Here is a 16,378-nt window from a genome sequence, read left to right as displayed (position 1 = left end):
TTTCAAGGAAACAAACGGGTGAAAGTCTGATGGATTGGGATCAGGACTATAGAAAGGATACTTTAACACCTCGAAACAAAGATGTGCAGGGAGCCGACAGCGTGGACAGAAGTGTGCAGACGCTCATCGTCATATGAGATCACAGCACCCTTGCATAGCAGTCCTCTACGTTTAATCTGAAGTTTAGGCTTCAGCGTCTCACTGTAATGAGCACTGAACCTTTCTTGAACCTTTTTGTTAATGTTCCCATACTGGCCCTTGAGAATTTTTCAGCTGATGGTTGACTTTTTAACCTTTTCCTTATCGGCGATCAAGGATGCTTCCATTTCATACTCTAAGTATGTACATGTATCATCTTTAGCTTTGACTGTTACAAAGCACTGACACTGGAGACTCCTTTTCTAAATGCTCCATAAACACACCATGTCAGCAATTACACTGGACTATATATATACATATATATATATATATATATATATATATATGCAGCATTGATGCAAAGCTGTGATGTGCAGCTACGAACCAAGGATTCAACAGTGCTGTGGTACAAACTTTTAGTGACTGATGGCTAAGAAATAAGCTAAAAAAAATTATGCACAAGAAAATCACAAAAAAAGCAGTTTGTACTGTAACCATAAATTGGCCAGTTGTTAGCAAAAACTGTTATCATGCATAATTTTCCTTGATAGTTTGAATCGACACTGTTACACATTAGTTCAATAGCAAAATATTTTAAAATAAAAGTCCTTTTAGTACAGTAGATAAGGAAGCTGTTGTTTGCATTTCAGAGGGCCCACATTAAAGCAACTTGCTAAGGTAAATGGGGAAAGGTGCATTGTGTAATGCCGCTCTGTGAACACACAGAGGCGATGTTTGAAAGCATTGTACAGCAGCAAACTTGAGTTTCATCTAATAATGTTTTTCTTATAAGAACAATGTTTAAAATCCAATCAATCTGCTTCACCTAGTCAAGATTAGCTCAGGCACTTCTGCTTTGCGTGTCTCCTGTGATGTCATTAAACCTTTACAGACCAAAGTTCCCTGTTTCTGTCATTCTAATAAACGGATAAGCAGAGATTATACAGTAATAATGTAATCATCATTTCTGAATAATATTTATGCCATACTCATACATTTTACTAGCATGTCCACTTACATACATTATTTAGATTATAATGAGGCCACAAACCCTACAAAGTGCATTATGGGAATTCTGTAGTCTCTAGGGTATGTCATTAAACCTTAAAGCAGTGGTGCATTGTGGGATGTGGTGACTAAATTGTGCACTTTGTAGTGAATCAGGATTTAAAAATGTACTTTTTCTGTTTCTGGTGACACCCACACGAGAACAGACACATGAAAGGCCTTGACGATACACAATCAAGATGCATAATGGATGTTTTTCATCCTTTAAAACAGCCATTCCCAAACTGAACAAGGCTTAGGCACAATTTAAATAGTGGAAATCCTCTACGTCCCACACAGACCTTTAATCACAACTCTAATCAATACCCAAGAGCAAGAAAGATGAAGAAGAAAGCTTTGTTTTATTACTTTTGAGTTATTTTTAAATGTAAACACTTAACAAGAAATATTTTATTGGAATCTTAAACATAATCATAAAATTGAAAAGTAAAAACTTTTTAATTTATTTGTAATTAATTATGTCTCTCTGCCCACCTGCAGTACCCTTACAGCCCACTATGCTGCCACACCCAAACTTTGGGAAACAATGATCTAGAGCCGTGGTTCTCAAAGTGTGTGGCGCGCCCACTAGTGGAGAATACAGACATGACAGGTGGGGCGCAAAGAACGGGAGGGAATTAGTGGGAAATAATAGGAAAGTAGCTATTCTAATTCATGCTTTTCTTTATTGACAATAAAGATCAGACACTCGAAACTAAACAATCACACACAAAGAAATGGATCATAAATATAAGTAAATTAAAATAACATCAAAGAAAAAGTGGAACCATAGTGCAACAATAACGGTTTAACGTCGGCATGTTGATTGCAGAGAAACAATATATAAGGAAACATTCGGTATTATATATTTAATTTTATTTATTTCAATGTGTTTGCAAATGTTTCTGTATTTTTGTTAAAAAATAATATTTTATCAGGCAGTACTAGTCTGGCATTTCTAGTTTCCAATGTGGCAACAAAGTTGTTTTTTGATCCTTCAGGCGCTGAACAGAAGGGAAGATCAATATCGTTCTACGCTTTTTGTTGGTGTGCGGCATTTTGCGATGATCCCTAAATCATTTGTTGCGCCGTATAGAATAATGGTGTTTATGCTTTTAAACATGTATAATTTAAGGCAGATGCTTAAAGACAATGTAGAGAGGAAATATTTGTGGGTATCTTATTTGCGGGTTTATTTACGCAGCTGTTGAATTCGGAGATGAGAATATGCGAATATAAAACTAACTTTACCGTGGACACAAACCGGGTCAGTAGCGTACTGTATGTAATGATGAAGCCTATGTTGCGCTTGGATTCATTGTGGGGATGGTGAGGTCAGAGGAGAGACTCGTGTGTGTTTTGTGTCTTAGACAGTATGAGACCGAACAAAGTAGAAAGACACTTAGAGACAACACACCCCGGTGACATTAATAAGCCACTCGACTTCTTTGAAAGAAAGCTCTAGATAAGTGACGAAGAAAGCCTGTTATAGAAAATGCACTTGTATTTTATCTGTTTTGAACTTGGTGTTATTTGATTTTATTGGTTTAGAAATTAATATTTCAATAAATATATAACTTTTCGATTTTCATTTTGACGACAAGTGGGGCTTGAAAATTTGCCCATCCCCTTAAGTGGGGAATGACAGAAAATGTTTGAGAACCACTGATCTAGAGGGCGTTACTTAGACATGATCCTCTAGGGTGTGGTTTTGGAGGTGTGTGTGTGTGTGTGTGTGTGTAAGAGAGAGAGAGAGAGAGAGAGAGAGAGAGATGTTCCTCACTGGTGTAAGATGGAAAACTTAACGTTAAACAGAGTAATTGCCCCATATGTTATTAATTATGACTAGAAAAAAATATTTTGTTAGATCTTCAAAGATTCAAGTTAAACTGCTGATTTAACATTAGGTTGAATGTTAAATCAGGGTTTTACTGTACATCGCTATTTAACATTACACTACAAACTAGCTAACTTCTCATTCCAGAAGCTGTTGGCTTTTTTGTTGTTGTTGTCGTTGCTATTTGTTTATAACTTACTGAGGTTACACACTGTCAAATAAGAGCTTTCCGAAAATTACGAGTTTCCAACCGGTAATCACGAGCTCAATGGTTTTTACTCGTACAGCTAAAAACGCATTATTTGTAAACACAACATGACGAGGATATATAATTATAATTATTTCACTATTATTTCCGGAAAATTTTGTGCTATTACAGCAGTTTCAAACCTACTGTAGAGATCTAGAACACACTTACAAGCTCTAATAAAAAGTCAGTTTGCAGTAATTAGAGCTTCAAAAACACAAAGGGTGACGTCACCATGTTGTCTGATATCAATTCAATTGTTTTTTTTGTCACAGACATAAAAAAAATCCAAGAACTCAGTGAGATTTTGAAACTTTCCAAGGGTGTAGTTAACTTTAAGATAAATATAAAAAGTTGCAAACAGCTGAAATAGTGCTGCACAATTAATTATACAAAAATCTAAATTATATGGATGTTCAATTGTTTACTTGCAAAAGCCTAGGAAATAAATCATTACAGGTAATGTACACATAGTTGGGAATTTAAGAATTTTTGTAATACTTTTGAGGTGATAAATAAATGAATATTGAAAAACATTTTATCTATTATCATTTTAGCTATTATTCTGTCCAAATTTAAATTAATAAAAATAAAATTTGATTTAAATTAAAAAGAAAGACATTGAGTCAGGGGAGGGAAAAACATGTATGACATGTCAAACATCCTGCCTAGTGATGACTGGCAGGAGCTGTAGCCAATCAGAAGAGAGCATGAGAATGTGAGCAAATGAAATCAAAATGACTGATGGAGTTTTAGAGTTTTTCTGCTTAACAGGTACTGTGTTTACTTGTTTACTAATCACACATACTGTAGGAACGTTTGTATCTTTATCCAGTTGTTTAGTATGGTAGTGTACGGTATGTATTGGTCTGTGTTTGGCGAATGGTGTGTGTTATATGAGTAATGGCATTTCTGTGCTCTAAAATGGGGTAAACTGGACAACAATAAGTTGTGCGATCATTCTGTTCACTCTTGTTGTGAGTAACTGTAATAGTTAGTGTTTATCCCTTTTAGCTGTAGGCAGGTGATGTGCTTTTGTCATGGGGCTTTAATGTACAGTAACCTGTGTATATAAAACTGTTAGATATACTGTATTTGGTAAGTCGGATAAACATTATTAACTCCTCATCAGATGGTATATTTCAAGGCAATCAACTCTGTTGCGTTGTGTGTTCTTTTAACTAAACAGTTTTGGCTAGCACACTAAGCTAATAGACGCTAACAGACGCTTCTGCCTATCAAATATATGTGTTTTTTAAAAAACTTTTAGATGCACTTGAGTAACAGTAGGGCAATCAAAGCTTTAGCAGGCTGCATTTGGTGTATTTGTTTACTACTAACCTGTCTCTGTATTAATTAGCATGCTAGCTGTGTAACACTGTAACACTTCTGCATTAATACGAAATAGTGATCACCTTTAGAATACTGAATACTCGTGATGCTTCCAACCCACTAAATAGGACATTAGTGTACATATTGTGTTGTCTTCTACAGCACTTAGTCCATGAAATGCAATCTGGTATAAATTCTCATTAAAAGTGGAAATACAAAATCATACATACTGCACCATTAAATAAATATTTTTCCTAACTTGTAGATTTTTAAATATACTTAAATTAAAATGTTATTTTGCCACTTATACAGTCATCTGTACAGACATGAAGATGCTTTCTATTACTGAACACACATACACACACAAGAACAGGAGTAAGGAGACTGAAGACTACATCATAGGAGGAGTGTTGAAGTCTAAGTGCTGTGTTAAGGCGAGCTGGGCCTGGAGTCCTCGCTCAGAGTGTTGAAATGAACAGACAGCGCCTCTTCCTCGGGGTTCGGCGGTCGTCTGAACTCTTCTCTGGTCACCACGTAGCCTACGAGGACCCCGAAACACACCAGCAACAGGCCCAGAACATTGGCCAGAACCTCCTCGGGAGCAAACGATGATCTACGACACAATAGGGGGAACACGTCAGCATTAGTACTTCATCACTATAACTAAGTGGTTTTCTTTCCTGTTCTTTTTTTTCAGGCAGAAAAAGAGAGACTGAGAAAAAAACAAAAAAAACAGATGCTTGTTATAAAATACTGTACTTTTCAAATCCTTCCTCCTCAAATAATCACATTTTGTTGCTTTGCAGCCTGAAATGAAGACAGACAGTTTTTGTTTTATGCAGCTGTATTTACTTTACATTAATTACTTCATGTTAAAAGTTACACTAAGTAACTTGATAAAACAAAAACTGTGTCTGTAGTCATTTCAGCCTGCAAAGCAACAAAATGTGATTATTTTAAAGGGGTTGATTCTTCTCAATGCACATTGTAATTTAACAGTAGAACATGAATCACCCCATGCCACTGTCGGTAAATTTCCCATGTTTTATCCCTTACTTATACTGTACTTCTACAGTGCTACATTAAAACAAGATATTTTCTTCCAGGATAAACAGGTTTTATAACTGTTCCTTAGGAAACTAGAAAGTATGACAAACTATTAAAATTCAGTTTAGCAGAAGAATGAATGTGACCCAGATCTTCATTCCCTCATTTGAACCAGCTATCAGTAATAATGTCGCTGTGTCGGTGGAGTAAGCTACCTATCTTTAACTGCGTCGACTGACGATCTGTAAACTGTTTTGTTTGTACAGCTTCAGACAGTTAAGAACCAAAGTGGCAATTACTTATGCACATTTACCTTATTACTCCAGAAAATAATTAAAACATTGACTTAAAGTTCCAGCTACTGTACAAACCAATGCACTATGCTAGTGAGGATGAAACATCTGTGAACATCAGCTGCTCAGTGCTTTAGTAAAAATGGTACAAAGCTTGTTCGTTGCGTCACTGTGAATGATATTTATCAGTTGCGATCTGCAAACTACTGAGTCACAGTGAGTCACTTTTTGGAGTGACACATCCTGCTGATGACCTCCAGCTGAAAGACTCTTGACACAATGGTGCATTTTCTGGAGCTTTCATTAGGCTCTGGTGACTCACGCTTTTCTAAATAAGCTCTTCAACTTCATACAGACTGCTGCTACTATTACTGACTGAATACAAGTCCTGTCATAAAGCTGAATGGGAATAAACAAAATCTGAAACAGATGCAGATAGATGAGTGCCAAATGTGGAGCTGCTATGACTTCTGCCTAGAGATCGCAAATTCGCTGCTTATCTCAATTCGAGATCCTACATACAGTATGTGCACAAGTTTGTATACAACATCTGCATTCCATATTATGCCAAAACATTTGCCGATGTACTCACAGGCCACTGAAGACGGCTTTTTCTGTGATGCCAATGAGGGAGGAACCCACTGCCATGGCCAGGAGTACCAGGCCAAAGAATACATGCAGTGGCAGGTACCATCTCCGTAGCACTGATGATGCCCAGGGAAACAGGAAAAAGCCCAATCCCAGTAGCCACTGCACAGGAAGTTAGAAATAAAACACACCTCAATTTAAATTGAACAGTTTAGTTTACACAGAGTTGTGGGGTAGTTCAGGTGTAGTAAGGATGAAAGGCCAGCTGTAGGGTAGTTCAGGTGTAAGTAAAGATAAAAGGCCAGGTGTGGGGTAGTTCAGGTGTAATAAGGATGAAAGGCCAGGTGTGGGTAGTTCAGGTATAATAAGGATGAAATGCAAGGTGTGGGTAGTTCAGGTGTGGGGTAGTTCAGCAGAACTGAAAGACCAGTTTAGCAATAGGTAGAGACAAAAAGCCCAGCTGCGGCCGGTGTAGATTCAGTTAAAGTGTAGATAAGTACTGCAAGTCCAAGCAGTTCCGGGTGTGGGTGAGGATTATAAACCCATTTTTAATGTAGTTGAGGTGTAAAGGGCCGGGTATGGGGATAGTAAAGGGATGAGCACCAGGTGTTAGGAAGCTGCGGTGTAGCCTAAGTAAGGAATAAAAAGCCAGAAGTAAGGGTAGTTGACATGTACAGTAACTGAGGACTGAATGGCCAAGTGTGGGGGGTAGTTACATCATGAAAGCCGAGTATGGGATAGTTGAGGTGTAGGAGAGCATGAGAGCCAGGTGTGTGAGGGTTCAGGTGTGGAAGGATCACTTTTGGCCCACCTGTATGATGAAGAGGATGAAGGTGAGCATGCCACACCAGCTATGGAGAGAGTTCATGTTAGGAAAGCCGGCTTTGTTGTGAACATCAAACACGGCCACCAGACCTAATAAAAGAGACAGACCATTGTTACACTGCATCCACCTTTATAAATCCAAGTGTCTTTTCAGCTTAACTATCAGCATGGAGCATATAGAGCAGGTAAGCTAAAGTAATAGATACTGGGCTTGAAAATTATATAAAGGTCAGTTTATTTATGAATATACAGATAAGCAGACAGTACGTACCCACAATGCTGATAATGAGCGCCATCATGTGCAGCAGAGCATGGAGAATCTTCACCGAGCGCTTACTCTCATTTCTGAACACCCGGTACACCAGGACACCTACAATGTGGGGTATAGTAAAACGGCAGCAGGGTCAGTTCTGAACCAAAGGACAAGTCTCAAATTTCATCCCTCTCTCTGATAAAGGTTAGTTCAGTGCTTTCACCATAATCTTTAAATAACACATCGGTAGTGTATGCTTGTATGATTACGTTTTATTTCTTTTTTAGCACATGGAAAAATGTGTAATATTTTTAAATACAGTGGCAAAGACATACAGTACAAAGTATACAGGAAAAAGTTAAAGAAAAAAGTTAGAGAAAAGGATATTAGAAAAAAGGAAGAGGAAATGAAAGGAAATGAGACAAAAGAAAAGAAAATGAAGAGGAAAGTTGGAAAGATGAGGGAAGCAAAGGAAAGGGGGAATAGGGAAAAGGACATGAGGTTAAAAAATAGAGGTGAACCCTTTTAATATCACTAATAGAGTAAAGAATACTACAGAGCATCTAGAATAATAATATTAATTGTTATTTAAAAAAAGAAACTGACATATGGTCATCCCTGGCAAATTAGTATTTCTTTTTTTTGATAACCTAATATTTTGAAACCTTCCTGGGGGAGGAACACGTTGAACACGTCTCTCGGGTACAGAGCTGCCCTCAGGCCTGTTCTTAGCCATGTCACTCTGAAAGACTGACCCTTTAATGGAACAATGACCTTTCAGATTCAGCGTCCTAATCGAATTGCCCGAGTGACGGCTAAAGAGATTAGCCGAACAAAACGCGTCTGGTTCTGTCAGGGATTTAAACTCGCTACCCTGTAGCTAAACAATAAATACACTCATTACAGGTTTCATAGACAAAGCTGTCCAAAGTCTGGTTCAGCTCACAGGCAGATCTATAGCGCCGTCTCACACGCTCTACAGCTGCACTAATCTGTTCCTATTTTTTTAAACTGATTTATTAAAGAGCAGTCAGGTCAGACTGTCAATCTGTAATGTTGCCATAGCAACTGCAATCTTCCCATCACTAACTATACCAGACCTGGCAATACGGGTCATTTGTACAATAGTTTGCCTTTTACGTCCCCTGGTGCAGGTCATGGTAGACAATATAATTTCTTAAAATCTTACAAAAAATATTTAATACTTTTTAAATGTAAAATATTATGCAGTGTTCCCAAATCAAATATTAAAATTAATTTACACTGTTACATTTTACACTGGTTTTATTCATTAATCACTAAATTTTCCCATGTCCATAGGGTTGAGTATACTGATTTTAATACTGTTTACAGTTTGTGCCTAAACCCTCTTAAATCTATATATTTTTCTCCCATGTGAGTATTTTTAATCAGTGATCACAAGGGTTTTAACATGTCCAAGTAAGTACAAGTGAACATTCACCCTAGTATTTGTACTACAGTACTGTCTCCTTAAATATGATGCCATTTTGTGTATTGACATCATTTCCTTTGGAGGGAAAACACCTGTGGAAAGTGAGTGACTAATTACAGGATGCAGTAATACCAGGAATGAGGGTGATAGGAAATCACTTAAGCACTAAGTGAAATCAATTCATAAAAAAAAAAAAGCAACAGAAGAACTTACGATTATGTTTAATCGTATAACAAACACACACAATGCGAAGAGAGCTCAAGGGATTGGGACTAAACAGCTGTGTAGCCTTAGGAAAACCATTTATCAGTGAGGCTAATGAGGCTTCAAGTTGCTAGGGAGCATAAAGATTGGACCATGGAGAATTGGGAAAAGGTCATGTGGTCTGCTGTGTGCATCAGGGTAAGAAGAGTCCTAGTGCCTACCGTACAAGACTCTGGAGGCAGTGTTGTGATCTGAAGATGACGATGCCAGGGGCTTAAATTGTGTAGGAGTGGTTTAGGGAGCATGTAACATCGTTTTCACATACGGACTGACCACCACAGAGTCCAGACCTTAACCCTAATGAGAATCTTTGGGATTTGCTGGAGAAGGCTTTATTGTAAATCACCAACCGAGTTCACATGAGGCCCCACCCTTAATACGTTTTACACAATAGTACTAAACAACCTCAATTAGAATGAACAGTTCCTGACAGAAACCTTCTGTAATTTAAGCTGTATTCTGCTCTCACAGCCAAGTGCAAATCCCCAGCAGCAATCCAAAGTGTGGATCTGAAGCCAGACTCGTGTTTTAGTAAAGCAGCTCAGTCCTTTTAATACTGCAGCTAAAAAATGAAACTTTCCTTCAAGTTTTCAAAAGAGCCGAACTCCATGTGCTTCAAGAAACCTCACGTGATTGATGTGTGAAGCCTCAGAGGACCAGAAATATGCTTATTATGCATAATGTCTGTGTCTGTGTGTGTCCAAGCAGATAGAGTTTTAAACACTATAAGAGCTGGAGGTAAACAATAACATGGTGAAAAGGAAGGGATGGAAGAGGAAAGGAGGAAATAAGAAAAATAAAATAGTAGGAGGGGAAACTTTGGAAAAGGGAAAGGAATAAGAAATTAAAAGGTGAAAAATTAAAGAGAAGAAAATTAAGAGAATGCAGAAGAAAGAAAAAAGTAATGGAAAGAGACCAAAGATAAGAGACTTTTATCAAGAAAACTAGGACTACAGTTTAATTTTTAAAAAAAGAAGATGAAAGGCAAAGAAAAAAAAAGAAAAAAAAAAAGAGTGCTAAAAGAAAAGGATGAGGGAAGGAAAACTAAGAGGAAAGGGGAGTAAGGAGAAAGAAAAATTATAGAAATGTATATATGTGTGTATATACATAGACATAGATTATGACAATGTATAAAAAGAAAAACAATTAAATTATTTTAAAATTCAGTTTTTAATAAAAATATACAATAAATAAACAGATAAAACCATGTTGTAAAAGGCTATAAGAAAGAAAACAAATGAGCAAGTGTTTGGTTTCTGTGCGATTCTATTGTTTATTTTCAGCTGGAAATACACCTTGTAATCTTTCCTGACAATACAGGATTTATGCCGAGTGATGTTTTAAATGTGTGTTAAATACTCTTTACTTGTCATTTTGACCATATTCCTTTATTTATTTGCATCCTTACTACTAACTGGTTGTTTCTCTGCTGCCTGAATTGACATCTCAAATCTCCTTCTCGTAATTACAGCCTCACAGTTCCACACACAGAAAGTGTTCAGAGCTCAGTACTGGTGTTGGCTCTTATTGTTTATCAAATGATTAAACTGTTTTTCAGACTGTGTACATGTGATTGCCCTGCACATGCCAATCAGTAACTGGGACAAAATCCTAAATCAATCTGCCACTCCTTAATCCTCAATCCTGGAAACGATATGAGTCTTACATTCTGTGTTACAGAAATGCCTCAGGGGGGAAATAAATAAATGAATAAATAAAAGATGCAGAATTAGCACTGTATCTGATGTCTCACCGTCTCCGTAGAGAAAGACAAGGCCAATGACCATGCAGAGCGGGTGCACGTTAAACTGCTGCTGCGAGCCGTCCCAGGCGTAGCCCCCGTGAAAGTGGCCCATCCACACACCCGTGATCACCACGCATGCCACGCCCAGCACCTGACAGCTGACCACGTAGCACGACAATGTCCGAAATATACCCCAACCCTCCATCACTCCTAAACAGAGAGAGAGAGAGAGAGAGAGAGAGAGAGATGGGGGGGGGAGGGATGAGAAATACAGCATCAGCCCAACTGGACATCAGATACAGGCATGTCCTTGCTTCATATCATCTGAGTACTTGTCTTATACTGCACTTGGTTTCTTACAAATTCACAGTTTATAAACTACATGGCAGAAAATATGTGCACCCCTGACCATCAACCCTGTTCAAATATAACACTCCAGTAATCTGATATATCATGATATAGATGTAAATAGGAAATTTATATAAACACAAAGCCAGAAGATTAAAAACTACCTAGTGGATAACGGATTATCATTTATGAAATATAGCTATTGTGATGCAGTGTGTGATCACCCGAGCACTTCTGCTCTCAAATGAGTTCCTTGCCACGTAATATCAGGACGTGGCAACACAATGGCAAGATCAGATGTGCATGCAAAAAAGCAATTAAAGATTAGGAGTAAGCAGATTATGTATTGCACAGGGGGTGCAAACTTTTTGTTTTAAGTGTGTTTGCAGTTTATTTGTATTTTTACTAAATTATTTTAAAATTATTGAGATTATTTTACAACCTTTTTATTATTGGATTATTCATTCATTTATTATTTATACTGCTTATCCTGTACAGTGTCAAGGAAAGCATTTTTTTTTTTTTTTTACTATATTCTCTTTATTTATATTGACTACATTGATTACATTCTATTCTTGCTCATTCAGTTACATTATAACAAAACAAGGATGGGGCACAAACATTTGCACTCACCTGTGTAAAAAAGGGCCGGGGATCATACATGTATCTCGTTATGCAAAAAAAAAAAAAAAAAAAAAAAGGACAACAATTCAATCATATGTGCTTCCAATTCAATCATATGTGCTTCACTGCAATTTGCTATCATTTAATTACCATGCTGGATTTGGCGGTGTAATATACAGTACCGCTACACGTTTAACCAATAACGATACAGCGAAATCCACTATAAATGGGACATCTTTGGTTAAATACACTTAAAAAAAAAAAAACACTTTATACATGAAGATGTCTTCTTTCTCAAAGTAAGTGAGTGTTGTACAGTGTGACATCATAAAAAATAACAGCCAATCAAGTTTCAATATGCAAATGCAGACTACGGCTAAAACGATTCCTGGAGATTACAAAAAATGATTAAAACAAAATCTTCGGCCTTGAAGCTCCTTTTAATGAATTTTAAAAGCTTGCGTTATGTTTTTGCGCAGTTATTTGTTTGGCGTGACACTTCCGGATGCAAGCCGCCAGTAAACACCAATGAAGAAGAAGCACTTACGTCACTCACAAAGCGGAAGAAGACGCAAACAGTTAGCTGTGTATTGATTTGAGGGAGCGTTCTGTTGCGGGCTTCCAAATTGAAGGTTGCAATAAAATAATCAGCGAGCCAAGAGGAGAAGAAACCAGCAAGAGAAAACAAACAGAAGTTTTCAGTAAAGGCTTATGTTATGCCTGAACTGTAAATTTCGAAACTTTTAGTTCTGTAAGTTAAGTTGCACAACTTAGTGTTTTTGTATAATTATTTATTTTAATGTGTGCCTTAGTGTTTTTGATACTTAGTCATTTGAAACACCTTTTTTTTGTTTTTGCATCTGAGAAAAGGCTTTAAAATAAAAATGTATGACACTGTAATGCACTTAATTCATCTCAGTCAACTTTAAGCTATTCCTTGTACTGTGAATAATGACAATGTTTATTTTTGATAAAATGCAGTATGCATTTAACAAAATAAACTTAGATTTTTCTAAAAATAAAACCAATGAATCTTTGTTTCTCTTATATATTTTACATTGCTGTTTACTTAAGCAAAAGTACATTTTATCCGATTACTCAATTAATCGATAAAATTTTTGGTAGAATACTCGATTACTAAAACATTCTATATCTACAGCCCTAATGCAAACCATGTGTAACCATGTGTAGTTACTAGTTCTTCATATTGGATGTTAAAGCCATTAAAAAATGTTCAGCACACCTTGATGATTCTTTTCCACACAGCTCTCAGTGCTTTGTGCAGGTGAGTGAACCATCAACAGGTGAAGTGTCACTAATGACACTAATCATTAACACATCCAACATCATTACAGAATCATGCAACACATTAAATAAACCCGCAGCTGGTGTAAAATCCCCAGAAATAAGGATTGCATGTAATACAGGCAGGAAGTGTACCTGTACAGGTGTGTGTGTTCCTCACCTTCCTGCTTTGATAAGAAAGTGCGCTCGAGCTCTAATGGGAATCAAACGCGCCGCACAAATATGGCTCTTTCTTTTTCCTTCTTCTTTCTTTTTCCCCTCTGGTTTTTGTCTTCTTTTTGAACCCCCTAACGCTTCATAATTTACACTTTATCTTCAGCGTGTGTGTGTGTTCGAGCTGAAATCCTTCCTTTTCTTCCGTGTGTTTATTTTCTTTTCCTCCGGTCACGAATTAACTTCTGCAGACTGGACTGATAAAGCAGCTGGGTGTCGAGAGGCTGTTGGCCACGCCCATGCGCTTTCCCGATTGGCTAGAGTGAAAAAAGAAGGCGGGTCTAGATGTGTTCAGTTGCCTTGGCGACCTAATGTAATGGATGAGCTCAGAGAGCCAAGTGTGGAAAGAGTGAGAGGGACAGACAGAGAGAGAGAGAGAGAAAGAGAGAGAGTTAAGGCTTTTATTATAAATCATACTTTCAGATAATTTCTAGCCAGAAATTATTATAAATTTAATTTTTATTATTAATAATAGCTATTATTATGTTCTTGTTGTGGTTAAAATATGTCATATAATAACTATCAATAACATACACCACTTCACACTCACTCATCATCTCTACTGTTTAATTTGGAGTATTTTGGGAACGCCAATTAGCCTAAGCTGCATGTCTTTGAACTGTGGGAGGAAACCGGAGTACCCCAAGGGAAACCCACCAAGCACGGGGAGAACATGCAAACTCCATGTACACAAATGCAGGAATCTACCTGGCCAGGAATCGAACCCGGACCCTGGAGATGCAAGGCAACAGTGCAAGAGCGAATCACCTGCCTTCATCCAACCCTATCCTCCGCATCCTCTTCTTCTCCCCCTGTGGTTGCATTAATTCATTAATACTTAAAGTATTAATATGCACATTAATGAAACATTCAAAACTAATATAATAATAATTATAAAAAAGTTTATATATATATATACTCCAAGTAATATTGTACCAGTAGAAGAAAGAGCAATAGTAGTACTGATGGAAATAGTAACAGTAACAGGGGGCCCGATCACTGATAACATGAGACGGCCTACCTGGAGGAAATTGGAAATCTGGACAACTGGTGCCAGAGGAACAATCTCCTTCTAAACGTCAGCAAGACAATGCAGTTGATAGTGGACTTCAATACAAAGAAAGTGAGGAACTACCAGACCCCCGTCATCAAAAAGGCCCCAGTGGGGAGAGTGGACAGCTTCCGTTACCTCGGTGTTTACATCACACAGGACCTGTCATGGTCCTGTCACATCACCACCATGGTGAAAAAGGCCCGGCAGCGTCTCTACCACCTCAGACGCTTGGGAGACTTTAAACTGCCCTCCAGGTTGCTCGGAAACTTCTACTCCTGCACCATAGAGAGTGTCCTGATGGGAAACATCATGACCTGGTTCAGGGAACAGCACCATGCAGGACAGACGAGCTCTACAAAGGGTGGTGCGATCAGCTGAGTGCATCATCCGCACCGAACTCCCTGACCTGCACTCGATCTACAGCCAGCGGTGCTGGACCAAAGCCAGGAACAATGTGAAGGACCTCAGCCACCTTAGTAATGAACAGTTTTCTCTGGTGCGGTCAGGAATGTGATTCTGCTCCCTGAAGGCCAGCATAGAGAGACCGTGAAGGAGCTTCTTCCCACAGGCGATACGATCTCTCAATAACACCACCACACAGGACTAAACCAACTTTTGGACATTACACATTTACGGATATTCACATTTGCACTCACTCTGGACATTTATAGACGTTATGGACACTTATGAACATTGCACATCTGCACATTCAGCACATTTGCACATATTTCTATTTCATTTTTGCTCATTGCACATTTATGGACATTGCATCGTTACATTCATGCATATTTGCTCTCTCCCTTGACATTTCTATTTCAATTTTATTTTATTTCCACACAAAAGTTAATATTTTCTATATTTGTACAGAATTCTTTTTCTCCATATTTGTACAGCTAAGTTTTTTTTAATATTCTTATATATTTAGTTTCTATCCTCTATAGCTATATTTTCCATACCTAAAGTTTTTCTATATTTAATTCTTATTTTATTCCATATTTATTTCCTATTGATAATCTTTTTTTAAGGTCACGGGGAGTCGTATATAAGCATTTCACTGCATATCAGAGGAGGAGGAGTAATAGAAGACTTAATATTTGTAGTAATGAAATTAGTAAAAAAAGGAGAGGAAGTAGCTATAGTAATAGTAACAGAGCCAGGGGTAGCTCAGTGGTTAAGGCATTGGATTACGGTTCGGAAGATCCCAGGTTCAAACCCCACAACCACCAAGTTGCCACTGTTGGGCCCTTGAGCAAGGCCCTTAACCCTCAACTGCTTAGATGTGTAATGAGATAAAAATGTAAGTTGCTCTGGATAAGAGCGTCTGCCAAATGTAATAGTAGGAATAGAAGTGTTTAAAGATTTTTTTTAAATATAAAGTGCTTTATAAATAATATGTATTACTATTATTATCATTATTATTATTAGTAGTAGTAGTTGGAGTAGAAGTAATAGTAGAAAAATAACACATTCATAAAATAACCCATAAGGAGGTGGAGGAAAAGTGCTACAGTATTAGTATAAGGAGGAGGGGGCAGGGTTATGATGATGATGATGGGAAGGAGGACTATAAGTATGAGGAGGAAGATGGGCAGTGGTATGTGTATGATGAGGAGGAGGAGGAGGAGGAGGAGCTGGGGTATTAGTGTGATGATGATGATGATGAGAGGGAGGAGGAGGAGCAGGGCTATTAGCATGTGGAGGAGCATGAGGCAGCGGTATTAGTATGAGGGGGAGCAGGAGCAGGGGTATTATTATAAATAGGAGGA

At 37.7% G+C, this 16,378-nt stretch overlaps 1 protein-coding gene across 2 annotated transcripts; it reads right to left on the bottom strand.

Moving 5' to 3' along the window:
* Positions 1-3,895: 3,895 nt before the first annotated feature.
* On the bottom strand, positions 3,896-13,718 carry LOC128519349 (transmembrane ascorbate-dependent reductase CYB561). Of its 2 annotated transcripts, none has more exons than XM_053493052.1 (6): positions 13,481-13,718; positions 11,078-11,278; positions 7,626-7,724; positions 7,341-7,444; positions 6,534-6,691; positions 3,896-5,214 (listed from the first exon to the last, which is right to left on the bottom strand). In XM_053493052.1, exons 2-6 carry the CDS (start codon positions 11,271-11,273, stop codon positions 5,031-5,033), a joined length of 741 nt encoding a protein of 246 aa, XP_053349027.1. In that variant the 5' UTR covers positions 11,274-11,278; positions 13,481-13,718; the 3' UTR covers positions 3,896-5,030. The 2 variants fall into 2 exon arrangements, with proteins under 2 accessions (XP_053349027.1, XP_053349026.1); XM_053493051.1 differs by having other exon boundaries at positions 13,506-13,718.
* Between the last annotated feature and the right edge of the window lie 2,660 nt (positions 13,719-16,378).

Source organism: Clarias gariepinus, chromosome 3, assembly GCF_024256425.1.
Source record: "Clarias gariepinus isolate MV-2021 ecotype Netherlands chromosome 3, CGAR_prim_01v2, whole genome shotgun sequence".
NCBI classification, from domain to species: Eukaryota; Metazoa; Chordata; class Actinopteri; order Siluriformes; family Clariidae; genus Clarias; species Clarias gariepinus.
Note: the sequence above shows the minus strand (reverse complement) of the source record. Positions and strands in the feature narration are given on the sequence as shown.